Raw genomic sequence first — 27835 nt, 5'->3', positions numbered from 1 at the left:
GTTGCACACCACAATGCCTGGCTAATTTTTTTTCATTTTTTGTAGAGACAAAATCTCCCTACATTGACCAGGCTGGTCTTGACTCCTGGCCTCAAGTGATCTTCCTGCCTTTGCCTCCCAAAGTTCTGGGATTACAAGCAAGAACCATTGTGCATGGCCAAGTTTAAAAAATTTTTTAATTATCATTATACACAATAATTTTATTCAGTGCACTTCAGTTATTATCAGTTATTGATACTGAAATTGTATTTCCTTTAGATAGCAGGGAACTTTTTCAAGTTGGCCTCTGAGTTTTTTCTGAGTCTCCTCAATAATTTCTGGTATCTGCTGTGACTAAATGTTCCTGGATCATTCTGCACATTTCTTGTTCCAGAACTGGAATCAGCCAAACACCCATGGAGTTCTTTATTTTCAGTAGGAGGTGATACTTGGAGCCCATATTCCAGGTGCTAGGGGTCACTGCTACTGAGTTTCCTGTTGTTTTTAGTCTGATTCAGTGGGCAGAACTAGGAAGTACACATACATAAACACTCGTATTTTTTAAAAATAAAACTTATGTGTGTTCATACTGATACTTCAGATTCTGAACTAGAGAATGTTTACTTAACGTATCTTATGTGTGTATCTTTTGTCTCTTATGGTGAAAATCTTAGTTCTTCAGAATACTATGATATGTACAGTTGACATTTACTTAAAATACATTACTTGATTTAGGGACATATATCTTCTCTAGCATTTGTCCTGTGTCTTTGTATTTGTCAAAGTAGGGGGGATCATTAAAATACCTGAATGGGGATGGGCACAATGGCTCACGCCTGTAATCCTAGCACTTTGGGAAGCCGAGGCAGACAGATCAGTTGGGGTCAGAAGTTCAAGACCAGCCTGACCAACATAGTGAAACCCCATCTCTGCAAAAATACAAAAATTAGCCAGGTGTGGTGGCGCAAACCTGTAATCCCAGCTGAGGCAGGAGAATTGCTTGAACCCAGGAGGCAGAAGTTACAGGGAGCTGAGATCATGCCAGTGTACTGCAGCCTGGGTGACACAGTGAGACTCCATCTCAAAAAAATAAAAAAATACCTGAAGGTTTAATCATATCCCATTTGTCAGTTTTGGCTTTTGCTGCCGTTGCTTTTGGTGTTTTAGACATGAAGTCCTTGCCCATGCCTATGTCCTGAATGGTACCACCTAGGTTTTCTTCTAGGGTTTTTATGGTATTAGGTCTAACATTTAAGTCTCTAATCCATCTTGAATTAATCTTCGTATAAGGAGTAAGGAAAGGATCCAGTTTCAGCTTTCTACTTATGGCTAGCCAATTTTCCCAGCACCATTTATTAAATAGGGAATCCTTTCCCCATTTCTTGTTTCTCTCAGGTTTGTCAAAGATCAGATGGCTGTAGATGTGTGGTATTATTTCTGAGGACTCTGTTCTGTTCCATTGGTCTATATCTCTGTTTTGGTACCAGTACCATGCTGTTTTAGTTACTGTAGCCTTGTAGTATAGTTTGAAGTCAGGTAGCGTGATGCCTCCAGCTTTGTTCTTTTGACTTAGGATTGTCTTGGCAATGCAGGCTCTTTTTTGGTTCCATATGAACTTTAAAGCAGTTTTTTCCAATTCTGTGAAGAAACTCATTGGTAGCTTGATGGGGATGGCATTGAATCTATAAATAACTTTGGGCAGTATGGCCATTTTCACGATATTGATTCTTCCTATCCATGAGCATGGTATGTTCTTCCATTTGTTAGTGTCCTCTTTGATTTCACTGAGCAGTGGTTTGTAGTTCTCCTTGAAGAGGTCCTTTACATCCCTTGTAAGTTGGATTCCTAGGTATTTTATTCTCTGATGCAATTGTGAATGGAAGTTCATTCATGATTTGGCTCTCTGTTTGTCTGTTACTGGTGTATAAGAATGCTTGTGATTTTTGCACATTAATTTTGTATCCTGAGACTTTGCTGAAGTTGCTTATCAGCTTAAGGAGATTTTGGGCTGAGACAATGGGGTTTTCTAAATACACAATCATGTCATCTGCAAACAGGGACAATTTGACTTCTTATTTTCCTAACTGGATACCCTGTATTTCTTTCTCTTGCCTGATTGCCCTAGTCAGAACTTCCAACACTATGTTGAATAGGAGTGGTGAGAGAGGGCATCCCTGTCTTGTGCCAGTTTTCAAAGGGAATTTTTCCAGTTTTTGCCCATTCAGTATGATATTTCTGCACAGCAAAAGAAACTACCATCAGAGTGAACAGGCAACCTACAGAATGGGAGGAAATTTTTGCAATCTACTCATCTGACAAAGGGCTAATATCCAGAATCTACAAAGAACTCAAACAAATTTACAAGAAAAAAACAACCCCATCAAAAAGTGGGCAAAGGATATGAACAGACGTTTCTCAAAAGAAGACATTCATACAGCCAACAGACACATGAAAAAATGCTCATCATCACTGGCCATCAGAGAAATGCAAATGAAAACCACAATGAGATACCATCTCACACCAGTTAGAATGGCAATCATTAAAAAGTCAGGAAACAACAGGTGTTGGAGAGGATGTGGAGAAATAGGAACACTTTTACACTGTTGGTGGGATTGTAAACTAGTTTAACCATTATGGAAAACAGTATGGCGATTCCTCAAGGATCTAGATCTAGATGTACCATATGACCCAGCCATCCCACTACTGGGTATATACCCAAAGGATTATAAATCATGCTGCTATAAAGACACATGCACATGTTTGTTTATTGCGGCACTATTCACAATAGCAAAGACTTGGAATCAACCCAAATGTCCATCTGTGACAGACTGGATTAAGAAAATGTGGCACATATACACCATGGAATATTATGCAGCCATAAAAAGGGATGAGTTTGCATCCTTTGTAGGGACATGTATGCAGCTGGAAACCATCATTCTTAGCAAACTATCACAAGAACAGAAAACCAAACACCACATGTTCTTACTCGTAGGTGGGAACGGAACAATGAGATCACTTGGACTCGGGAAGGGGAACATCACACATCGGGGCCTATCATGCGGGGGAGGGGAGAGGGATTGCATTGGGAGTTATACCTGATATAAATGACGAATTGATGGGTGCTGACGAGTTGATGGGTGCAGCACACCAACATGGCAAAAGTATACATATGTAACAAACCTGCATGTTATGCACATGTACCCTAGAACTTAAAGTATTAAAAAAAAAAAAATACCTGAAGGTATGGCCCTTTCAGATACTTGCCACTTTGGGCATTCCCTGGACCTTATCTTCTATTCCTTTTATACTGGTAGCCATGGAAAGAACCCAAATATGCAAATATGGATAAATGCCCTCAGTGTAAAATAGCTTTATTATTTTTATATTATGCTTATCTCTTTATTTATAATACTTCATGTAAAAATTGGCCTGAAAGTCCCCCCGCCAACACAAACATACACACACAGCCTTTCCAGGAAAGTTGAAGAGAAAGACCATGAGGATTAAAAATTGAGAGGAAACCTGAAGAGCTACAGACATACTGGGTAAATAGTGATATAAGACCAGAAATTGATCCCAAGGGCTAGGAACTTTGATTTTTATTACCATTAGAAGGTGATGATATGGCCATGCGAGGTGAGAACTGAGTGGAGAACCTTGAACAGCCAGACTGTAGAAAGAATGCCTCTTCAGTGAAAGGAACTCTAGAAAAAAATAGACAACTTACTGGTTCAGAGAAGTGATAATGAAGCTTGTCTCTGGCCAAGACATAGCAAAGGGGGAAAAATTATCCTGAGAAATTAAAGGGCCACACCTGCTTCATGTGGGAATATAGTCAACATGTTACATAACTGTCGTGGTGAGAAACCACAAAGTCATTAAGATGTAAATCTGACCTAGATTAATAAAACTTTAGGTCATCCAGCAGAAACAGATACAAAACCAATCTGGCAATTCATCTACACACACAAGTTAATACCAAAAAAGGAATGTCTGCTAAAGATGGGAAAAGTGGAAATGTTTATGCCACATAAAAAATCCAACATGAAAAAGAATTAAAAGGATTATGCTACCAACAGATTGAGATAACAGGAAAATATGAAAGCATATACAATATATACATGTAAACAGAGAAACCATTGAATAGACATATAAAAAAGGATCACTGTGAAAAAAAGATGGACAGAATTGAAAAGCATGCAACTAGAAAAATGAAAGCTATAGTCACTGAAATTAAAAAATTAGTGAATAAATGAAGAATAGATACAGCTGAAGATAGAATCAAGAATCTTGAATCACTAATGATAGATGCTCAGAATTCACACATAGAGATTGAAAATAGATTAAAAGTGATTAAATTAAAAATGAGTTGTTGATCTAATATGGCCAATATGAGTTTCAGAATGGGAGCAAGATAATATTCCAAGAGATGATAGCTGTGGATTTTCCATCTTTAACAAGCACAGAGTATGAAGAAGTTAAAAGTAAGTCCACTCCTAGAGATACTGTCATAGAACTGTAGAACATCAAAATTAAACTAGAGAAGACGTTAAAGCAACAATTGAGAAAAAACATATCAACCCACAAAGGAATTACTATGAAATTCATAGTGACTTTATGTTAACAACAATCAATGCCAGACTAAAATGGGATAAATCTTCAAAGTGCCAAAGAAGTAACATTTATCATAGTAGTTCTATCTGGTAAACAGTGTGAGAACAAAAGAATCACACTTTCAAAGACTGGATGTCTCAGTAAAAGAACTTTTTTTTTCTTTGTTAATAAAACTTTTTCTTTTATTTTGGATTCATGGGGTACATGTGCAGGTTTGTTACATGGGTATACTGCGTGATACTGAGGTTTGGGATACAATTGATCCCATCACCCAGATAGGGAGCCCAGTACCCAACAGGTAGTTTTATACCCCATTCTCCCTTCTGTCTCTTCCCTCTCTGGTAGTCTCTAGTGTCTGTTATTCCCATCTTTATGTCCATGCTTACCCAATGTTTAGCCCCCACTGATAAGTGAGAACATGTGGTATTTTGTTTTCTATTTCTACATTAATTTGTATAGGATAATAGCCAACAGCTGCATACATGTTGCTGTAAAGGACTGGATTTCCTCTAAAAGAACTTTAAAAACTGTACCTCTGAAAAAAAGCATTCAACCCGGAAGGAAAACTAGATGATTTGATAAAGGATGTCTACTGATTCTTCTAGAAATAGATTATAGATATGGCCCCAGCGAATAAAATGATGTGATGATCAATTAGGACTCATCACAGTAATCAAATGATTGTTATACATTAGAAAATAGAGATAATTCACTGTATTAATGCAACACATTTGGTAAAAGCATGCAATAAAATTAAACACACTAGTATTAATATTACAGAAGGGGAGTGGGACAGGTCAGCAAACTAGGAATAAAAAATAATGTCCCTGATGTGATCAGAATACCAAGCAAAATGCCTCTTAATGGTTATATATTAGAAGCATTTGTTTTAAGGTCAGAAACAAGAGAGGGATGACTACCACTAAAAGGAAAATTTTCTTAGTACCTCCACTTCTACCTTCCTAATCTGAGCCACCTCATCTCTCTCCTGGACTAACTACTCAACCTCCAGACTAGACTTCTTTCTTGCATCTTCCTTCTCCTTCCCCTCCACCTCCCTTACCCCCTCCCCCTGCACTGTTTTTTTTTTTTTTTTTTTTTGAGATGGAGTTTCACTCTGTTGCCTAGGCTGGACTGTGATGGCAGGATATCGGCTCACTGCAACCTCCACCTCCCAGGTTCAAGCGATTCTCCTGCCTCAGCCTCCCAAGTACCTGGGACTACAGGTGCCTGCCACCATGCCCAGCTAATTTCTGTATTTTTAGTAGTGACGGGTTTTGCCATATTGGCCAGGCTGGTCTTGTAATCTTGACGTCAGGTGATCCGCCCACCTCGGCCTCCCAAAGTGCTGGGATTACAGGTGTGAGCCACCATGCCTGGTCACTCTGTCTATTCTTAACAGCAGGCAATGTGAATGTACAGTAATGTCAAACAAATTATGTGGCTTCTCTACTCAAAACCTTTTAGAAAGTTTCCATCTCACTCAAAGTAAAAGCAGTAGTCTTTACAAGAATGTCAAGGCTCTACTGACCTCATCTCCTACTCTTCTCCCCCTTGCTTACTTCATTCATTCCTACTACAGGATTCTCTTTGCCATTACTCAAATATACCAAATAAGTTTCCCCCTTGGGGCCTTTGCACTTATTGTTCCTTCTGCTTCAACCACTCCTTCCAAAGATATGCAAGATTTACTGCTATTTCTTCTTAGACTCCGTATTCAAATATGTTCTCAATTATGTCTTTTTTTTTTTTTTGAGACGGAGTCTCGCTCTGTCGCCCGGGCTGGAGTGCAGTGGCCGGATCTCAGCTCACTGCAAGCTCCACCTCCCGGGTTTACGCCATTCTCCTGCCTCAGCCTCCCGAGTAGCTGGGACTACAGGCACCCGCCACTTCGCCCGGCTAGTTTTTTGTATTTTTTTAGTAGAGACGGGGTTTCACCGTGTTAGCCAGGATGGTCTCGAGCTCCTGACCTCGTGATCCGCCCGTCTCGGCCTCCCAAAGTGCTGGGATTACAGGCTTGAGCCACCGCACCCGGCCCTCAATTATGTCTTTTCTATTTGAAATTGCAAAGTATTTCTTTACTCTGTTGGCACTCTGTATGCCTTTAACCTGTTTTTCTTCAACATTTTTCACCTTTATTATTCTATATATTTCATTTACTTGTTTCGTTTGTTTTTTCTCCAACTAGAATGTGAACTCCACGAGAGTGCATTTTTCCCTAGCTTGTTAGATGCTGTGTCTCCAACCATATACAACTGCCTGGAACAGAGTCATTGCTTAATATTGGTTGAAAAAAATGCCCTTCAGAATAGGCATTCCTTGGGGGAGAAAAGAATGGTGATATTTAAGCATGGATAAATTAGTTACATAGTTCTAATATTTTGATTTTTAAAAATCTGAATTATGAAAGATTAATTTACATTTGGTAAACATTGGTGGTAGCAGTTTGTGTTATTTCCTGTCTCTTTCTGTATTCTTTTTCTTCTTTTCAGAAACAGGGTCTCACTCTGTCGACCAGGCTGGAATGCCATGGCAAGACCATAACTCATTGTAGCCTTAAATTCCTGGACTCAAGTAATCTCCCACTTCAGCCTCCCTAATGGCTGTGGGACTACAGGTGAAAGACTCCATGCCTGACAAATTTTTAAATTTTTATTTTTGTGGAGATGTGGTGTGTTGGTATGTTCCCTGACTGGTCTTGAACTCCTGGCCTCAAGTGGTTCTCCTGCCTCAAACCCCAAAGTGCTGGGGTTACAGGCATGTGCCACTGTGCCCAGCCTATTCTGCTTTTTCTTTTCTTTTTCTTTCCTGTTTTTTTTTTTTTTTTTTTTTTTACTTTATATATTTAACAATTTTTTTTTAATTTTTAATTTTTGTGGGTGCATGGTAGGTGTATATATTTATAAGGTACACGAAATGTTTTGATACAGGCATGCAATAATCTTGGGTATCCATCCCCTCAAGTATTTATCTATTGTGTTACAAACAATACAATTATATTCTTTTAATTATTTTTAAATACACACTTATCATTGATTATAGTTACCCTATTTTACTGAAAAATATTAGGTCTTATTCATTCTTCCTAACTCTTTTTTTTGTACCTATTAACCATCCCCACTTCCCTCCAGCCCTCACCTACCGTTTCCAGCTTCTGGTAGCCATCCTAATCCCTGTGTCTATGAGTTCAATTGTTTTGATTTTCAGATCCCACAAATAAGTGAGAACATGCAACGATCTCTTTCTGTGCTGGGATTGTTTCACTTACCCTAATGGTCTACACTTCCATCCATGTTATTGCAAATGACAGGATCTCATTTTTTTTTGTGATTGAATAGTACTCCACTGTGTATACATGTGCCATATTTTCTTTATCCAGTCATCTGTTAATGAACACTTAGGGTGCTTCCAAATATTGGCTGTTGTGAACAGTGCTGCAACAAACATGGGGATGCAGATATCTCTTCAATATACCGATTTCCTTTCTTTGGGGTATATACCCAGTAGTGGGATTGCTGCATCATATTGTAGCTCTATTTTTAGTTTTCTGAGGAACCTCCAAAATTGTTTCTATAGTGGTTATACTAACTTACATTCTCACCAACAGATGGGCAATTTGCAAGTATTTTCTCCCATACTATGAGTTGTCTCTTCACTTTGTTGATTGTTTCCAATGCTGTGCAGAAGATTTTTAACTTGATGTGATCCCATTTGTCCATTTTTGCTTTGGATGCCTGTACTTGTGGGATGTTGCTCAAGAAATGTTCACCCTTTTCACCCTTTTACCACATGCTCACCAGCATTTGTTGTTACCTGTCTTTTAGGTAAAAGCCATTTTAACTGGAGTGAGATGATAATCTAATTGTAGTTTTGATTTATATTTCTCTGCTGATCAGTGATATTGAACACCTTTTCATATGCCTGTTTGCCATTTGTATGTCATCTTTTGAGAAATGTCTATTCAATTCTTTTGCCTTTTTAAAATAAATCGGATTATTAGATTTTTTCCTGTAGAGTTGTTTGAGCTCCTTATATATCCTGGTTATTAATTCCTTGTCAGATGGATAATTTGCAAATATTTTCTCCCATTCTGTGGGTTGTTTCTTCTCTTTATTGATTGTTTCCTTTGCTGTGCAGAAGATTTTTAACTTGAAGTGATCCCATTTGTCCATTTTTGCTTTGGTTGCCTGTGCTTGTGGGGTATTGCTCAAGAATTTTGTTTTTGTTTTTGTTTTTTTAAATTATACTTTAAGTTCTAGAGTACATGTGCAAAACGTGCAGGTTTGTTACATATGTATGCATGGGCCATGATGGTTTACTGCACCCATCAACTCGTCATTTACATTAGGTATTTCTCCTAATGCTATCCCTCCCCCAGCCCCCTTCCCTCCAACAGGCCCCAGTGTGTGATGTTCCCCACCCTATGTCCATGTCTTCTCATTTTTCAATTCCCACCTATGAGTGAGAACATGCGGTGTTTGGTTTCCTGTCCTTGTGATAGTTTGCTGAGAATGATGGTTTCCAGCTTCATCCATGTCCCTACAAAGGATGTGAACTCATCCTTTTTTATGGCTGCATAGTATTCCATGGTATGTATGTGCCACATTTTCTTAATCCAGTCTATCATTGACAGACATTTGGGTTAGTTCCAATCTTTGTTATTGTGAATAGTGCTGCAATAAGCATACCTGTGCATGTATCTTTATAGTAGCATGATTTATAATCTTTTGGGTATATACCCAGTAATGGGATCGCTGGGTCAAATGTTCTTTCTAGTTCTACATCGTTGAGGAATTACCACACTGTCTTCCACAATGGTTGAATTAATTTACATTCCCACCAAGTGTAAAAATATTCCTATTTCTCCACATCCTCTCCATCATCTGTTTCCTGACTTTTTAATAATCACCATTCTAACTGGCATGAGATGGTATCTCACTGTGGTTTTGATTTGCATTTCTGTGATGACCAGTGATGAAGAGCATTTTTACATGTGTCTGTTGCCTGCATAAGTGTCTGCTTTTGAGAAGTGTCTGTTCATATCTTTCAGATCCTTTGCCCACTTGTTGATGGGGTTATTTGTATTTTTCTTGTAAATTTGTTAAAGTTCTTTGTAGATTCTGGATGTCAGCCCTTTGTTAGATGGGTAGATTACAAAACTTTTCTCCCATTCTGTAGGTTGCCTGTTCTCTCTGATGGTAGTTTCTGTTGCTGTACGGAAGCTTTTTAGTTTAATCAGATCCCATTTGTCAATTTTGGCTTTTGTTGCCATAGCTTTTGATGTTTTAGTCATGAAGTCCTTGCCCATGCCTGTGTCTGAAATGGTATTTCCTAGGTTTTCTTCCAGGGTTTTTATGGTTTCAGATCTAACATTTAAGTCTTTAATCCATCTTGAATTAGTTTTTTTATAAGGTATAAGGAAGGGATCCAGTTTCAGCTTTCTACGTATGGCTAGCCAGTTTTCCCAGCACCATTTATTAAATAGGGAATCCTTTCCCCATTTCCTGTTTCTCTCAGGTTTGTCAAAGATCAGATGGCTGTAGATGTGTGGTGTTATTTCTGAGGCCTCCGTTCTGTTCCATTAGTCTATATCTCTGTTTTGGTACCAGTACCATGCTGTTTTGGTTACTGTAGCCTTATAGTATAGTATGAAGTCAGGTAGCTTGATGCCTCCAGCTTTGTTCTTTTTGCTTAGGATTGTCTTGGCAATGCAGGCTCTTTTTTGGTTCCATATGAACTTTAAAGTAGTTTTATTTTCCAATTCTTTGAAGAAAGTCAGTAGCTTGATGGGGATAGCATCGAATCCATAAATTACCTAGGGCAGTATGGCCATTTTCATGATATTAATTATTTCTGTCCATGAGCATGGAATATTTTTCCATTTGTTTGTGTCCTCTTTTTATTTTGTTGAGCAGTGGTTTGTAGTTCTTCTTGAAGAGGTCGTTCACATCCCTTGTAAGTTGTATTCCTAGGTATTTTATTCTCTTTGAAGCAATTGTGAATGGGAGTTCACTCATGATTTGGCTGTTTGTCTGTACTTGGTGTGTAGGAATGCTTGTGATTTTTGCACATTGATTTTGTATCCTGAGACTGCTGAATTTGCTTATTAGCTTAACGAGGTTTTGGGCTGAGATGATGGGGTTTTCTAAGTATACAATCATGTCATCTGTAAACGGGGACAATTTGACTTCCTCTTTTCTTAATTGAATACCTTTTATTTCTTTCTCTTGCCTGATTGCCCTGGCCAGAACTTCCAACACTATGCTAAATAAGAGTGGTGAGAGAGGGCATCCTTGTCTTGTGCCAGTTTTCAAAGGGAATGCTTCCAGTTTTTTCCCATTCAGTATGATATTGGCTGTGGGTTTGTCATAAATAGCTCTTATTATTTTGAGATACGTTCCATCAATACCTAGTTTATTGAGAGTTTTTAGCATGAGGCGCTGTTGAATTTTGTCAAAGGCCTTTTCTGCATCTGAGATAATCATGTGGTTTTTGTCGTTGGTCCTGTTTATGTTTATGTGATGGATTATGTTTATTGATGTGGGTATGTTGAACCAGCCTTGCATCCCAGGGATGACGCCACATTGATCGTGGTGGATAAGCCTCTTGATGTGCTGCTGGATTCGCTTTGCCAGTATTTTACTGAGGATTTTCACATCAATGTTCATCAGGAATATTGGCCTAAAATTCTCTTTGTTTGTTATGTCTCTGCCAGGCTTTGGTATCAGGATGATGCTGACCTCATTCAGTGAGTTAGGGAGGATTCCCTCTTTTTCTATTGACTGGAATAGTTTCAGAAGGAATGGTACCAGCTCCTCTTTTTACCTCTAGTAGAATTAGGATTTGAATCCGTCTGGTCCTGGACTTTTTTGGTTGGTAGGCTATTAATTATTGCCTCAATTTCAGAGCCTGCTATTGGTCTATTCAGAGATTCTAGTTCTTCCTGGCTTAGTCTTGGGAGGGTGTATGTGTCCTGGCATTTCTCCATTTCTTCTAGATTTTCTAGTTTATTTGCCTAGAGTTGTTTATAGTATTCTCTGATGGTAGTTTGTATTTCTGTGGGATCGGTGGTGATATCCCCTTTATCATTTTTTATTGAGTGTATTTGATTCTTTTTTTTTTTGAGACTGAGTCTTGCTCTGTTGCCCAGGCTGGAGTGCAGTGGCGCCATCTCGGCTCACTGCAATCTCCACCCTCCAGGTTCAAGCAATTCTCCTGCCTCAGCCTCCCGAGTAGCTGGTATTACAGGCACGTGCCACCATGCCCAGCTAATTTTTTTGTATTTTTAGTAGAGATGGGGTTTCACCATGTTGTTCAGTCTGATCTCGAACTCCTGATCCACCTGCCTCAGCCTCCCAAAGTGCTGGAATTACAGTCATGAGCCACCGTGCCTGGCCACGTCTATTTGATTCTTCTCTCTTTTCTTCTTTGTTAGTCTGGCTAGCAGTCTATCAATTTTGTTGATCTTTTCAAAAACCCAGCTCCTGGATTCACTGATTTTTTTTGAATGGTTTTTTGTGTCCCTATCTCTTTCAGTTCTGCTCTGATCTTAGTAATTTCTTGCTTTCTGCTAGCTTTTGAATTTGTTTGCTCTTGCTTCTCTAGTTCTTTTAATTGTGATAGTAGGATGTCAATTTTAGATCTTTCTTGCTTTCTCTTGTGGGCATTTAGTGCTATAAATTTCCCTCTACACTCTGCTTTAAATGTGTCCCAGAGATTCTGTTATGTTGTGTATTTGTTCTCATTGGTTTCAAAGAACATCTTTATTTCTGCCTTCATTTCATTATTAACCCGGTAGTCATTTAGGAGCAGGTTGTTCAGCTGTTATGTAGTTGTGCAGTTTTGAGTGAGTTTCTTAATCCTGAGTTCTAATTTGATTGCACTGTGGTCTGAGAGACAGTTTGTTGTGATTTCTGTTCTTTTACATTTGCTGAGGAGTGCTTTACTTCGAATTATATGGTCAATTGTAGAATAAATGTGATGTGGTGCTGAGAAGAATGTATATTCTGATGATTTGGGGTGGAGCGTTCTGTAGATATCTATTAGGTCCGCTTGATGCAGAGCTGAATTCAAGTCCTGGATATCCTTGTTAACCTTCTGTCTCGTTGATCTGTCTAATGTTGACAGTGGGGTGTTAAGGTCTCCCATTACTATTGTGTGGGAGTCTAAGTTTCTTTGTAGGTCTCTAAGGACTTTTTTTTAAGAATCTGGGTGTTCCTGTATTGGGTGCACATATATGTAGGATAGTTAGCTCTCCTTGTTGAATTGATCCCTTTACAATTATGTAATGGCCTTTTTAGTCTCTCTTTTTTCTTTTCCTTTCTATTTGTTTGTTTGTTTGTTTGTTTTTGCTCTTGCCCAGTCTGGAATGCAATGGTGTGATTTCGGCTCAATGCAAGCTCCACCTTCCTCAGGTTCTTGCCATTCTCCTGCCTCACCCTCCCAAGTAGCTGGGACCACAGGCACCTGCCACCACACCTGGCTACTTTTTTGTATTTTTAGTAGAGACTGGGTTATACCGTATTAGCCAGGATGGTCTCGATCTCCTGACCTCATGATCAATCTGCCTTGGCCTTTCAAAGTGCTCTTTGTCTCTTTTGATCTTCGTTGGTTTAAAGCCTGTTTTATTAGAGACTAGGATTGCAATGCCTGCTGTTTTTTGGCTTTCCATTTGCTTGGTAGATCTTCCTCCATCCCTTTACTTTGAACTATATGTGTCTCTGTACATGCTATGGGTCTGCTAAATACAGCACACTGATGGGTCTTGACTCTAACCAATTTGTCAGTCTATGTCTTTTAATTGGGGCATTTAACCCATTTATATTTAAGGTTAATATTCTCATGTGTGAATTTGATCCTGTCATTATGATGTTAGCTGGTTACTTTGCCCATTAATTGATGCAGTTTCTTCACAGCATCAATGGTCTTTACAGTTTGGCATGTTTTTGCAGTGGCTGGTACTGGTTGTTCCTTTCCATGTTTAGTGCTTCCTTCAGGAGCTCTTATAAGGCAGGCCTGGTGGTGACAAAATCTCTCAGCATTTGCTTGTCTGTAAAGGATTTTATTTCTCCTTCAGTTGTGAAGCTTCGTTTGTCTGGATATGAAATTCTGGGTTGAAAATTCTTTTCTTCAAGAATGTTGAATATTGGTCTCCACTCTTTTCCGACTTGTAGGGTTTCTGCTGAGACATGCGCTGTTAGTCTGATGGGCTTCCCTTTGGGGGTAACCCGACTTTTCTCTCTGGCTGCCCTTAACTTTTTTTCCTTCATTTCAACCTTGGTGAATCTGAGAATTATGTGTCTTGGGGTTGCTCTTCTCAAGGAGTATCTTTGTGGCATTCTCTGTATTTCCTGAATTTGAATGTTGGCCTGCCTTGCTAGGCTGGGGAAGTTCTCCTGGATAATATCCTGAAGAGTGTTTTCCAGCTTGGTTCCATTCTTTCCATCACTTTCAGTTACACCAATCAAATGTAGATTTGGTCTTTTCACATAGTCCCACATTTCTTGGAGGCTTTGTTCATTTCTTTTTACTCTTTTTTCCCTAAACTTCTCCTCTCGCTTTATTTCATTAATTTGATCTTCTATCACTAATAACCCTTTCTTCCACCTAATTGAATTGGCTATTGATGCTTGTGCGTGTGTCACGACATTCTCGTGCCATGGTTTTCAGCTCCATCAGGTCATTGAAGGTCTTCTCTACACTGTTTATTCTAGTTAGTCATTTCTCTTACCTTTCTTCAAGGTTTTTAGCTTCCTTGCCATGGGTTAGAACATGCTCCTTTAGCTTGGAGAAGTTTGTTACTACTGACCTTCTGAAGCCTACTTCTGTCAAATTGTCAAAGTCATTCTCCATCCAGCTTTGTTCTGTTGCTGGCAAAGAGCTACGATCCTTTGGAGGAGAAGAGGCACTCTAGTTTTTATAATTTTCAGCTTTTCTCCTCTGGTTTCTTCCTATCTTTATGGTTTTATCTACCTTTGGTCTTTGATGTTCTTGACCTATAGTTGGGGTTTTGGTGTGGATGTCCTTTTTGTTGATGTTGATGCTATTCCTTTCTGTTTGTTAGTTTTTCTTCTAACAGTCAGGTCCTCAGCTGCAGGTCTGCTGGAGTTTGCTGGAGGTCCACTCCAGACCCTCTGTGCCTGCATATCACCAGCAGAGGCTACAGAACAGAAATATTGCAGAACAGCGAATATTGCTTGCTGATCCTTTTTCTGGAAGCTTTGTCCCAGAGGGCATCCGCCTGTATGAGGTGTCTGTCAGCCTCATTGGGAGGTATCTTCCAGTTAGGCGACATGGGGGTCAGGGACCTACTTGAGGAGGCATTCTGTCCGTTCTCAGAGCTCAAATGCCATGCTGCAAGAACCACTGCTCTCTTCAGAGCTGTCAGACAGGGATGTTTAAGTCTGCAGAAGTTGTCTGCTGCCTTTTTTTCAGCTATGCCCTACCCACAGAGGTGAAGTCTATAGAGGCAGTAGGCCTTCCCGAGCTGCGGGGGCCTCCACACAGTTCGAGCTTCTTGGTTGCTTTGTTTGCCTACTTAAGCCTCAGCAATGGCGGATGCCCCTCCCCTAGCCAGGCTGCAGCCTCACAGGTTGATCTCAGACTGCTGCCCTAGCAGTGAGCAAGGCTCTGTGGGTGTGGGACCTGCCGAGCCAGGCATGAGAGAAAATCTCCTGGTCTGCTAGTTGCTGAGACCATGGGAAAAGCACAGTATTTTGGCAGGAATGTACCATTTTTCCAGGTACAGTCTGTTACCCCTTCCCTTGGCTAAGAAAGGGAAATCCCCCAACCCCGTGCACTTCCCAGGTGAGGTGATGCCCTGCCCTGCTTCAGCTCAACCACTGTGGGCTGCACCCACTGTGCAACCAGTGCCAGTGAGAGGAACTAGGTACCTCAGCTGGAGATACAGAAATCACCCATCTTCTATGTGGATCACACTTGGATCTGCAGACTGGAGCTGTTCCTATTCAACCATCTTGGAATGGAAACCAATAAATTTTTGCTTAGACCAATGTCCTGGAGATTTTCCCTTATATTTTCTGTAGTAGTTTTATAATCTCTGAGGTCTTAGATTTAAGTCTTTCATCCATTTTGATTTGATTTTTGTATATGGCAAGGGTTAGTGGTCTAGTTATTCTTCTGCATATGGAAATCCAGTTTTCCCAGCACCATTTAATGAAGAGACTGTCTTTTCCCCAATGTATGTTCTTGGCACTTTTGTTAAAAATTAGTTCACTGCAGGTGTGTGGATTTGTTTCTGGGTTTTCTATTCTGTTCCACTGGTCTATGTATTTTTATTTCTAAACCATGCTGTTTTGATTACTCTTGCTCTGTAGTATAATTTAAAGTGAGGTAAAGTGATTCCTCCAGTTTTGTTCTTTTGTTTAGGGTAACTTTGGCTCTTCTGCATCTCTTCTGGTTCCATATAAATTTTGGGATTTTTTTTTCTATTTCTGTGAAGAATGTAGTTGGTATTTTGATAGAGATTGCCTTGAATCTGTATATTGCTTTGGGTAGTACCTACATTTTTACAGTGCTGACTCTTCCAATGCATGAACATGGACTGTCTTTTCATTTTTTGGTTTTCTCTTTAATTTCTTTCATCAGTGTTTTATAGTTTTCGTTATAGAGATCTTGCATTTCTTTGGTTAAATTAGTCTCTTGGTATTTAATTTTATCTGAAGCTGTGATAAATGGGAGTGTTTTCTAAAATTTCTTTTTCAGATTTTTCACTGTTGTCATATAGAAATGCTACTTATTTTTGTATGTTGATTTTGTATCCTGCAACCTTACTGAATTTGTTTATCAATTCTAATAGTTTTTTTGTGTGTATGTGGAATCTTTAGATTTTTCCAAATATATGATCATGTCATCTGCAAACAAGGATAATTTGACTTCTTCCATTTCAGTTTGGATGCCCTTTATTTCTTTCTCTTGTCAGATTGCTCTGGCTAGGACTTACAGTACTATATTGAATAACAGTGGTGAAAGTGGGCATCCTTGTTGTTTTCCAGATCCTAGAGGAAAGGCTTTCAATTTTTCCCCATTCAGTATGATGCTTGTTGTGGGTCTGTCATATGTGGTTTTTATTATGTTGATGTACGTTCCTTCTGTACCCAATTTTTTGAGTGTTTTTATCATGCAGGAATGTTAAATTTCATCAGATGCATTTTCAGCATCAATTAAAATGATCATGTGGTTTTTGTCCTTCACTTTGTTGACATGATGTATCACATTGATTGATTTGCGTGTGTTGAATCATCCTTGCATCCCAGGGATAAATCCCTCTTAGTCATGATGCATGATCTTTTTAATGTATTATTGAACTCACTTGCTAGTATTTTGTTGAGGAGTTTTGCATCAATATGCATCAGAGATATTGGCCTATAGTTTTCTTTTTTTGATGTGTCTTTGTCTGGTTTCAGTATTATGATAATACTGGCCTTGTAAAATGTGTTCGGAAGTCTTCCCTCTTCTGTTTTTCAGAATAGTTTGAGTAGGAATGGTATTTGTTCTTCTTTAAATATTTAGTAGAATTCAGCAGTGAAGCCATCAGGTCCAAGGCTTTTCTTTACTGAGATACTTTTTATTATGGCTTCGATCTCGTTACTTGTTATTGGTCTGTTCAGGTTTTGGATTTCTTCCTGGCTCAATCTTGGTAGGTTGTTTGTGTCTAGAAATGTGTCCATTTCTTCTAGATTCTTCAATTTATTGACATATAGTTGTTCATAGTAGCCATTAATAATCCTTTGAATTTCTGTCATATTGATTTTAGTATCTCTTTTCATCTTTGAAGTTTACTTATTTGGATTTTCTCTCCTTTTTCTCACTCTGGCTTTTGTTATATGGATCTCTTGTATTTTTTTTCATTTCAGATTTATTCATTTTGACTCTGAACTTTATTGTGCCTTCTACTAATTTTGGGCTTAGTTTGCTCTATCTTTTCTAGTTCTTTAAGATGCATTGTTAGATTGTTTGTTTGAGGTTTTTCTTCTTTTATGCTGTAGGCACTTATCTCTGTAAACTTCCCTCTTAGTACTACTTTTGCTGTATGCTGTAGTGATGTTGTGTTTCCATTATCATTTGTTTCAAGAAGTTTTTCCATTTACTTCCTAATTTCTTCATTGTGCCCCTGGTCATTCAGGAGCATATTGTTTAATTTTGATGTGTTTGTGTAGTTTCCAGAATTCTTCCTGTTATTAATTTCTAGTTTTCTTCTGTTGTGGTTAGAGAAGATGTTTGATATTATTTCAGTTTTTTTTTTTTTTATGTTTTAAGACTTGTTTTGTGACCTAACATATGATCTACCCATGAGAATGATCCATGTGCTGAGGGAAAGAATGTGTATTCTGCAGCCTTTGGACGAGATGTTCTGTAAATATCTAGTAGATCCATTTGGTCTGTAGTTCAGATTCAGTCTGAAGTTTCTTTTTTTTTTTTTTTTTTTGAGTTTTATTAGGGATTTCATTAAGATTAAATTTCTGGGAATGAGGGAGTCCTAGTTAAGAGGACACAAAAGCCCACGAAGCCTCCTCAGATCTCATAGTGAACCACCGGCTGGGGTTCTTTGGAGGGATCGCTGCCTCGTTCCAGGTACAGATTATTGTAAGGATACTGCTTTGGTCCCACAGGCTGGTAGACAGGGTACATGTCCCCCACCCAGAACATGAATGTCATGAAAGCCAGGAAACTGAAGAGCTGCATACACATGACATTCCAAGAAATAGGTGTGGGGGATGTATCCACACGGTTCCTGGTGTGCATGTCTAGGTGCCAGTGCATCGGTTCACCCCAGTTCAACCTCAGGTCCGGTTGGTCCCAGCTATACCATGGATCCCTCTCAGGCTGTGAACGGTCAGGGAGCTTCGGGTAGTCGCCATACCCCATGCCCTCATCCGGGTAAGGCTGGTAGTCTTCCACGCGCATATTATACTTCTTGGCGGCGGCGGCCCTTTTTCTGGGGTCCTAGGATAGGGCCCCAGGAACATGTCCTTGGTCATGCGGGAGGCTGTCCATGCGCCCAGCAGCACCACGTTCCAGGATGCCCTTTGCAGCCACTGAACTCCCAGGACTCCGTCGCTGGCCACCGCCATCTTCACCTTCTTCATGTTTTCAGTCTGAAGTTTCTTTGTTGATTTTCTTTATGGAAAATATGTTCATCCCTGAAAGTGGGATGTCGATATCTCTAGCTATTGTTGTATTAGAGACTATATCTCTCTTTAGCTCTAATAATACTTGCTTTATATATATATGGGTGCTCCAGTGTTGAGTGCATATATATTTAAAATTGCTATATCCTCTTGCTGAATTGACCACTTTATCATTATATAATGATCTTCTTTGTCTCTCCTTAGAGTTTTTGTCTGGAAATTTGTTTTGTCTGATATAAGTATAGCTACTCTTGCCCTTTCTGTATCATTTAAATGACAAATTTAACAATTAAAAATATAAACGTTGAAAAATTAATTTGGTGAGAATATCAATAAAATTTGAGATGTGATTAAATGATAGGATCTTTATCTGCTTTATAACTATTTTATGAAATTATAAAGTGACAGTAATTAATATAGTATGCCACTTCCTAATGAATAAACTGTTCAATCCCATTGCTTCAAAATGAATTTCAAAATTACAGAGTTTAATAAAAGTAAAAAGAAACAAACCACTAGAAATTATATATAAATATGCAATTGTGGGGAATATGTTAGACTTTTCAAAGATAATGTCAAATGAAGAAATAGTATAGGATTACATAAATTTAAATAAACATTTAATGTAGTTAAATATGCTACAAGTATTTATTTTACAAGAACATTTAGCATTTATTTCTTGAGCATGAATGAGTGAATTTTTTATGTTTCTACCATGTAGTTTGGAAAAATCCCTATTCCTGGGTGATTTCTAATTTATTTGGAATGAAAAGAATAGGTGGCACACAACTGTTGACCATGCTTCCTCATTTTCTTCAGATACACTTCTTAAGTTTCTACTTTCATTTATTTTCTCCTGTATTCTTCTTCTTTCTCCAGTGTCAGCTTACAAAATCACATGCCCAAATCAAGCCCAACTCAGATGTCAGCAGCTCCATGAAACATTCTTTCTCCCATAGCAAAAATAATCTGCTCCACCTTTGAATCCTAATAGATCACTTAGTTATTACATTTTAATACTTAATAATTTTATATTAAATTTAGTTGAAAATGTAAAGGATAATTTATTAGAGTGTATCTCTACTGTATCATCACAGTTAGTGCTATGCCATATTCGTTTTCTTGGGTCATAATTTGTGTCCTCAGTAACACACACTGTGATTTGATTGCATTCTGACCAAATATTTTTTTACTGGCTATAAAAGATACACAGTTTAATATGTAGATCATGTGTCTCCTGAAAATAAATGCCACATAATATGTGTCACAGAATTTTCATGTAAATTTTAACAAATGTGATAGGTGAATTAAGTTGTCATACAGCTCATGATGGAATAGACATGGCAATATAAAAAAATCTGCACTGTCAGTATTTTATCATATTTGGAGAATTTAGTTTCAACAAAATTATCTGCTAAATTAAATTAATGTTGATTAGAAATGCCTTGATATTATGGTTATTTTATTTATTTTAAGAGTGTTTTGATTTTATAATTGTATTATTTATGCATGAAGTGTGTATACTCAATTTCGTATTCATACACAGACATCATTCGTCAATCTAAGTCAATATCAGGAGTCTGGTAAGACTTTTTCTTCCAAAACATTTTGTATATTACTCAAAGCTGTGAAATATTGATACATACTGCCTAATATTATTTGGGTCAGAGGCAGAAGAAACCAGAGGAGTAAGAAATGTCATTTTGGATGATAGCTGCATCGTGATTGTAACATAATAAGTAATGATTTTTTATTCATCTCTTATGACAACTATCCATTTGTCAAATAATCTAGAAAGAACTTTTTCCTGATCTTAAATCAGTATGTGTCCTTATTAGTTGTTTTGTAAGTATTCTAATTTTAAAATAGATAAATTAAGGAATGGTTTTTAAGGTTTTCCTCAATGATGGGTTTAGTACTTTATTTGTTTAATTTTAAGTAAAATTTGGTCAAAATGGGAGAAATTAAAAACACTTAATTCTTTATGTTTCCAAGTCTTGGCACTCTGGCTATTGCTTTTTTCCCTATAAAATTGTTTCCTTAGATATTTTTAAAAACTGGAAATATTTCTGAATGTATACCTTATAATTTTTATTTTAAAGTATTGATAAAATATGATCATACAATATCATATTATAGTTTATTTAGAATCCAATATGATTTTTAGAAGCATGCTTTTATTCAACCAATAGATGGATAATCAGAACCATTTGCTCAAAGAATAATTTTAAATATGGTTCGACCTTAATTTTATAAAAGTGTTTTTGTGATTTATATAACATTCAGATTAATAAAGTAACTGAAAATTGTAATTGAATTTTTAGAATACTATAAGCAATGTTTTTATTTTATTTATTGTACTTACCATTACTTTTACTTACCATTCTTGTTGCAAAAAAAAAAAAAAAAAACCTTGTCTTTTAGAGAATACAGTGATATTATTTACATTAATTTATGTGGCTTGGTGAAAAAAATGCTATAACTCCTTTACTTAATGGGATTCTTCCCCTGTGGCAGTGCAAACGGCTAGAGCAGGAGCTTCATCATCTGAAAGAGCAGAACCAGACTTCAGCAAACAACATGAGACATCTGACTGCTGAAAACAATCAAGAACGTGCTCTGAAGGTAAATCTCCGTTCCTTCTTGCAGGCAAATTAAGGTTGTAAGCCCTTGGTGCCAGCTTTCTGTGCTGCATATATCAGTTGTGTACATTTCAGCAGAAGTGAGCTGTGGTGTTTGCCAACAACCCCTTCTTTAAACACAGATACAGCACCCTTCTGTTATGGTATATTTTATTTCATGTATGTGTATGTGAAAACAACACATTTTCTGAATTTTGAATGATGGTATATTAATAACTTTTGGTACATGTTTATTCTGTTTCTTTTTTATATCATTACCTTTTGCAGTTAATAAAAAGTGACCACATTAAAAGAAAAAATTAAATTATAGGCCTTTGTTTTGCATCAATATTTATTGTAATAGTTTTTAAAAGGACTTTTGTAATATTAGTCACCCACAGAACTGACAGTCCTTGAAGAATATGTGAATGTGCTTGGGAAATGAAGAGGTACTTAGAATGTTACAGTAAAAGAGAAAGAAAGATGTTAAATAATAAATTCAACTAGAACTTTCAACAAGTGAAATACATATTTCATGACAAAAAGTTCTGTCCCATTGTAATATAGATCAAGTAATTATGAAAAAGGACATGGTTTTAATTCTCCTAATTATATTTTTTTCTTAAGGTGCTTGTGACTTTTCATTTTACTTTTTATCTTTTGCCCAGTTCTCAGTATAGTGTCTGTACACAGTAGTTGTCTCTACCCTCAAGGTGCTTGCATTCTCATGCTAACCTGTTAAGGTTTAAAAAAAGAAATTCATGAGAAACAGAAAAGATTCATCATTGTTTTTATTGTATAATAAGAAAAGATTTGCTACCAAGAAGGTTATATTCTACTTCGCTGTCTTCATTTTTTTTTTTTTTTGGCTGCATATTACAGAGCAATATCATGGCATTAGCCGTGTAACTCACTAAGCTGGAATCATGTACCAAAATTGAGGAAAATTATGACATTTTAATGTAGAAAATATTTTTAATCTGTCTAAGAAGTATAAGATTTGGTAGAAGTCAGATTTTTCCACAAAATGTATTTAACTTCATTTTGATATTTTTAGTGGTAGGCTTATAATAACTTTGTTATTATTGTTTAATGCACTTTCTGCTTTAGATAGATGAAAACAATAAGTGAGAAAGGAACAAATTATAGATTGCTGTGATTATTTCTAATTACCCCCAAGGAATTTACTATTTTATGAAAAGTAATAATAATTTTTAAAATGTATACTTGCAAAATAGAAAACATTATTTGAAAAGCAGCTTCCATAATGTATGCTAACTTGTCAGTGTTAATTTGTCAGTGTTAGGGGACAGATTTAATGGGCTTAATGTGATATGGCAGTCTCCATTTAAAACAGTGCCTGAAATAAAAATTATAGTTTGTTAAGTATATATTAATTTCATGGTCTTTATTCTGGCATTTCTGGTTGTGTGTTTCTGTTGAATTTAATGAAATGATAGCTGCTATTTATGGAGAGAGATAAAGAAATAGATGGAATTTTTTTTTTTTTTTTTTTTTTTTTTTTGAGACAGAGTGTCGCTCCATTGCCCAGGCTCGAGTGCAGTGGTGTGATCTTGGCTCACTACAAACTCTGCCTCCTGGGATCAAGCGTTTCTCCTGCTTCAGCCTCCCGTGTAGCTGGGACTACATGTGCCCACCACCACGCCTGGCTAATTTTTGTGTTTTTAGTAAAGTCGGGGTTTCACCATGTTGTCCAGGCTGGAAATAGATAAGTTCAAAACAAACATTAAACCCCCATAAGATAGAAATTTCTGCTAGCTGTAGACTACTATCTAATTTAAAACAATATAGCTATATTTTCACTCCTGACAAATATACTATATTAAAATCTTTTCTAGTTGCTCATCTTTTTTTTGCAAAAGTCTCAACTTTTTCTGTTGTCTTTTAATCGTTCATAACATTCATCAAGTAAGCTAGCTTAAATTCTTGGTGAAGATGAAAGGAAGAATTAATATTTTTTAAAACTCATCAACTCAATCTTTATTAAGCATCTGTGTTCATTTAAGCTTGTTTTAGGCCATGTGCAGTGGCTCAAGCCTGTAATCCCAGCACTTTGGGAGGCCAAGACGGGCGGATCATGAGGTCAGGAGATTGAGACCATCCTGGCTAATACAGTGAAACCCCGTCTCTACTAAAAAAATACAAAAAACTAGCCAGGCGAGGTGGCGGGCGCCTGTAGTCCCAGCTACTTGGGAGGCTGAGGCAGGAGAATGGTGTAAAACCCGGGAGGCGGAGCTTGCAGTGAGCTGAGATCCGGCCACTGCACTCCAGCCTGGGCGACAGAGCGAGACTCCGTCTCAACAACAACAACAAAAAAAGCTTGTTTTAAAATGATCTGTCTTCCATAACACTGACAAATTTTTTATTAATTTTATGCCATATTTCCTCATGAGAAGCTCTAAATTTTTTCTGAAAATTAGGTCAATTATAAAACATTTGCTTTATTCTGAATCATTTTTTAAAAATTACTCTTACCTTCCAGGAAGTTTTTGTTTTTTATTTGATGCATTAATTATAGTGCTACGTACCTTTAAGTTGTCATATGAGTTAATGAATAATAAGTTTACTACCAAGCTATCTGGTGAGTGAACAGTTTTCCTCCTTTCTGAGGCGTATGTTTATCTTTTACAACTTATTTATAAGTATCATTTTTTGGTTAACTGATTTAATATTTAGTTAGTATCTAATAAGTGTCAGGAACAACTCTTTAAAAACTATTCACTGTCTCTAAAGCTTTCAGTCTGCCAATAATATGTTTAGTATTTTATTATAAATAGTACTGTTACTAATATCACTATTAAATGTCAACTTGAGTAGGGTAAAAACTGAAAAATTCATGCTTTATTTTATTGAATTACATGGAAATTCCTAAAGGTAACGATTCTAGAGATATATTTGGGGAAAACAATCACAATTAGTAGTCATAGATTACATAGAACTTTCCAAAATAATTATGACAAAATCAGTTATCATGCAAGGAAATACTTTTTAATAATCTAGGGTCATTTTAATAATAATGTCTGTTTATTCTAATAACCAGAGATTTTTTTCTAAATTACTTTTTGTGATAGAAACTAAGATCAGATTTTTATTGATCATTTATAAGCATTCTTTTTAATGTAGGATGCAGTTATGCTAGATAATTTTGCAGGCTGGACGTGGTGGTTCACACCTGTAATCCCAGCACTTAGGGAAGCTGAGGCAGGTGGATCACTTGGGGTCAAGAGTTTGACATCAGCCTAGCCAACATAATGAAAACCCGTCTCTACTAAAAAATACTAAAATGAGCAAGGTGTGGTGGTGGATGCCTGTAATCGTAGCTACTCAGAAGGTTGAGGCAGGAGAATTGCTTCAGCCCAGGAGGCAGAGGTTGCAGTGAGCAGAGATTGTGCCACTGCATTCCAGCCTGGGCAACAGAGTGAGACTCCATCTCAAAAAAAAAAAAAAAAAAAAAAAAAAATTGCAAGGCATAGCACTGTTTCTCCTACTTTTATGTTTTCTATTTTCCCTAATAACAAGTAAAACACAGTGGTATCTATAGGATAAGGGACTGAATTATATTGATACTAGTATATATTCTGAAAGTTACTTTTTTTAAAAAACAGCTTATTTTCTTGTTTAAAGTAAATTTTATCTACTTAAGAAATTGGTTTCTGGAAGAACATGTTTTTGAATATGTGATTTTGTTTGTTTCTTCATTCTGAAACAGAGTCTCACTCTGTTGCCCTGGCAGGAGTGCAGTGGCTCGATCTCAGCTCACTGCAACTTCTGCCTCCCAGGTTCAAGTGATTCTCTGGCCTCAGCCTCCCAAGTAGCTGGGATTACAGGCATGCACCACCACGCTGGCTAATTTTTGTATTTTTAGTAGAGATAGGGGTTTACCACAATGTCCACCCTGGTCTTGAACTCCTGGCCTCAAGTGATCCACCTGCCTTGGCCTCCCAAAGTGCTGGGATTACAGGCATGAGTCACCAAGCCCAGCCTTGAACATGTAATGTTTTTAAAATAAATTTGCATTAGATATAAATATGTAGACATCAAACTTAATAAGGAAATTCATATATATTGCCTTTCTATCCTTTCTTTTTTTTTCCCCGTTATACTTTAAGTTCTGGGGTACGTGTGCAGAACATGCAGGTTTGTTACATAGGTATACACATGCCATGGTGGCTTGCTGCACCCATCAACCCATCATCTACATTCGGTATTTCTCCTAATGCTATCCCTCCCCTAGCCCCCCACCGCCTGACAGATCCCAGTGTGTGATGTTCCCCTCCCTGTGTCCATGTATTCTCATTGTTCAACTCCCACTTATGAGTGAGAACATGCAGTGTTTGGTTTTCTGTTCCTGTGGTACTTGGCTGAGAATGATGATTTCCAGCTTCATCCATGTCCCTGCAAAGGACGTAAACTCATCCTTTTTGATGGCTGCATAGCATTCCATAGTGTATATGTGCCACATTTTCATTACCCAGTCTGTCATTGACGGGTATTTGGGTTGGTTCCAAGTCTGCTATTGTGAACAGTTCCATAATAAACCTAAGTGTGCATGTGTCTTTATAGTAGAATGATTTATAATCTTTTAGGTGTATACCCCGTAATGGGATTGCTGGGCCAAATGATATTTGTGGTTCTAGATCCTTGAGGAATTACCACACTGTCTTCCACAATAGTTGAACTAATTTACACTCCCACCAACAGTGTAAAAATGTTCCTATTTCTATGCATCCTCTCCAGCATCTGTTGTTTCCTGATTTTTTAAGGATTGCCATTCTAACTGGTGTGAGATGGTATCTCATTGTGGTTTTGATTTGCATTTCTCTGATGGCGAGTGATGATGAGCATTTTTTCATGTGTCTGTTGGCCGTATGAATGTCTTCTTTTGAGAAGTGTCTGTTCATATCCTTTGCCCACTTTTTGATGGGGTTGTTTGCTTTTTTGGGGGGTAAATTTGTTTAAGTTACTTGTAGATTCTGGATATTAGCCCTTTGTCAGACAGGTAGATTGCAAAAATTTTCTCGCTTTCTGTAGGTTGCCTGTTCACTCTGATGGTAGTTTCTTTTGCCATGCAGAAGCTCTTTAGTTTAATTAGATCCCATTTGTCTATTTTGACTTTTGTTGCCATTGCTTTTGATGTTTTAGTCGTGAAGTCTTTGCCCATGCCTGTGTCCTGAATGGTATTGCCTAGGTTTTCTTCTAGGGTTTTTATGGTGTTAGGTCTTATGTTTAAGTCTTAAACCGTCTTAATTTTTGTATAAGGTGTAAGGAAGGGGTCCAATTTCAGTTTTCTGCGTATGGCTAGCCAGTTTTCCCAACACCATTTATTAGATAGGGAATCCTTTCCCGATTGCTTGTTTTTGTCAGGTTTGTCAAAGATCAGATGGTTGTAGATGTGTGGTGTTATTTCTGAGGCCTCTGTTCTGTTTCATTGGTCTATATATCTGTTTTGCTACCAGTACCATGCTGTTTTGGTTACTGTAGCCTTGTGTAATTTGAAGTCAGTTAGTGTGATGCATCCAGCTTTGTTCTTTTTGCTTAGGATTGTCTTGGCTATGTGGACTCCTTTTTGGTTCCATGTGGAATTTAAAGTAGTTTTTTCTAATTCTGTGAAGAAAGTTCATGTTGGCTTGGTTGTGATAACATTGAATCTATGAATTACTTTGGGCAGTATGGCCATTTTCATGATATTGATCCTTCTATCCATGAGCATGGAATGTTTTTCCATTTATTTGTGTCCTCTGTTATTTCCTTGAGCTCTCCTTGAAGAGGTCCTTCACATCCTTGTAAGTTGTATTCCTAGATATTTTATTCTTTTTGTAGCAGTTGTGAGTGGGAGTTAATTCATGTTTGGCTGTCTATCCTTTTTAAGAATTATTTTCATAATTTTTTTTTTAGATTAGCATCTCACTCTGTCACCTAGGCTGGAGTGCAATGGCACAATCACAGCTCACTATAGCCTCAACCACCTTGGCTTAAGTGATTCCTCCACCTCAGCCTTCCACATAGCTGGAATCGTGGCATGTGCCACCATGCCCAGCTGATTTTTTTATTATTTGTAGAGACGAATTCTCAAACTCTTGGGCTCAAGTGATCATTCCACCTTGACTTCCCACAGTGCAGGGATTACAGACATGAGCCGCCATGCCCAGCCTCCTTTTTAATTTATTAATTTACCTTCCTACTCACACATTTCCTTCCTATAATTGGAACTGTCCAATGTAATTCCATTGAAAGTGAATCTTCCTTAGATTATAAAAGAGCTCTGATTGTTGATAAAACTTTGGTATTTATTATTTATTATCTTTACATCCCAATCAACCTAAGAAGAATTACTCATTTTAATCTTGTTGGGTCCTACCCTCTTGACACACTGGTTTTCTTTCCTTTCTTCCTGTTCGTCTCGTCTCTTCTCTTCTCTTCTCTTCTCTTCTCTTCTCTTCTCTTCTCTTC

The 27835-nt window shown here is 37.5% G+C and overlaps 1 protein-coding gene and 1 pseudogene across 2 annotated transcripts in view; one reads left to right on the top strand and one right to left on the bottom strand.

Annotated features, from left to right (window-relative positions):
* Positions 1–27835, top strand: part of MIPOL1 (mirror-image polydactyly 1) — a 366103-nt gene that overhangs the window by 146848 nt on the left and 191420 nt on the right. Inside the window, exon 11 of the mRNA XM_023189671.1 lies at positions 21261–21368. Coding sequence (XP_023045439.1) covers positions 21261–21368 — 108 coding nt within the window. The remainder of the gene's footprint in view (positions 1–21260; positions 21369–27835) is intronic.
* LOC111524485 lies at positions 18029–18686 on the bottom strand (annotated as a pseudogene). Its single transcript, XR_002725801.2, has one exon. The product of XR_002725801.2 is annotated as an NADH dehydrogenase [ubiquinone] 1 beta subcomplex subunit 8, mitochondrial-like (transcript).

Source organism: Piliocolobus tephrosceles, chromosome 6 (genome assembly GCF_002776525.5).
Source record: "Piliocolobus tephrosceles isolate RC106 chromosome 6, ASM277652v3, whole genome shotgun sequence".
Taxonomy (NCBI): Eukaryota; Metazoa; Chordata; class Mammalia; order Primates; family Cercopithecidae; genus Piliocolobus; species Piliocolobus tephrosceles.
The sequence above is the reverse complement of the archived record's forward strand: the minus strand, read 5'-3'. Positions and strand labels throughout refer to the sequence as shown.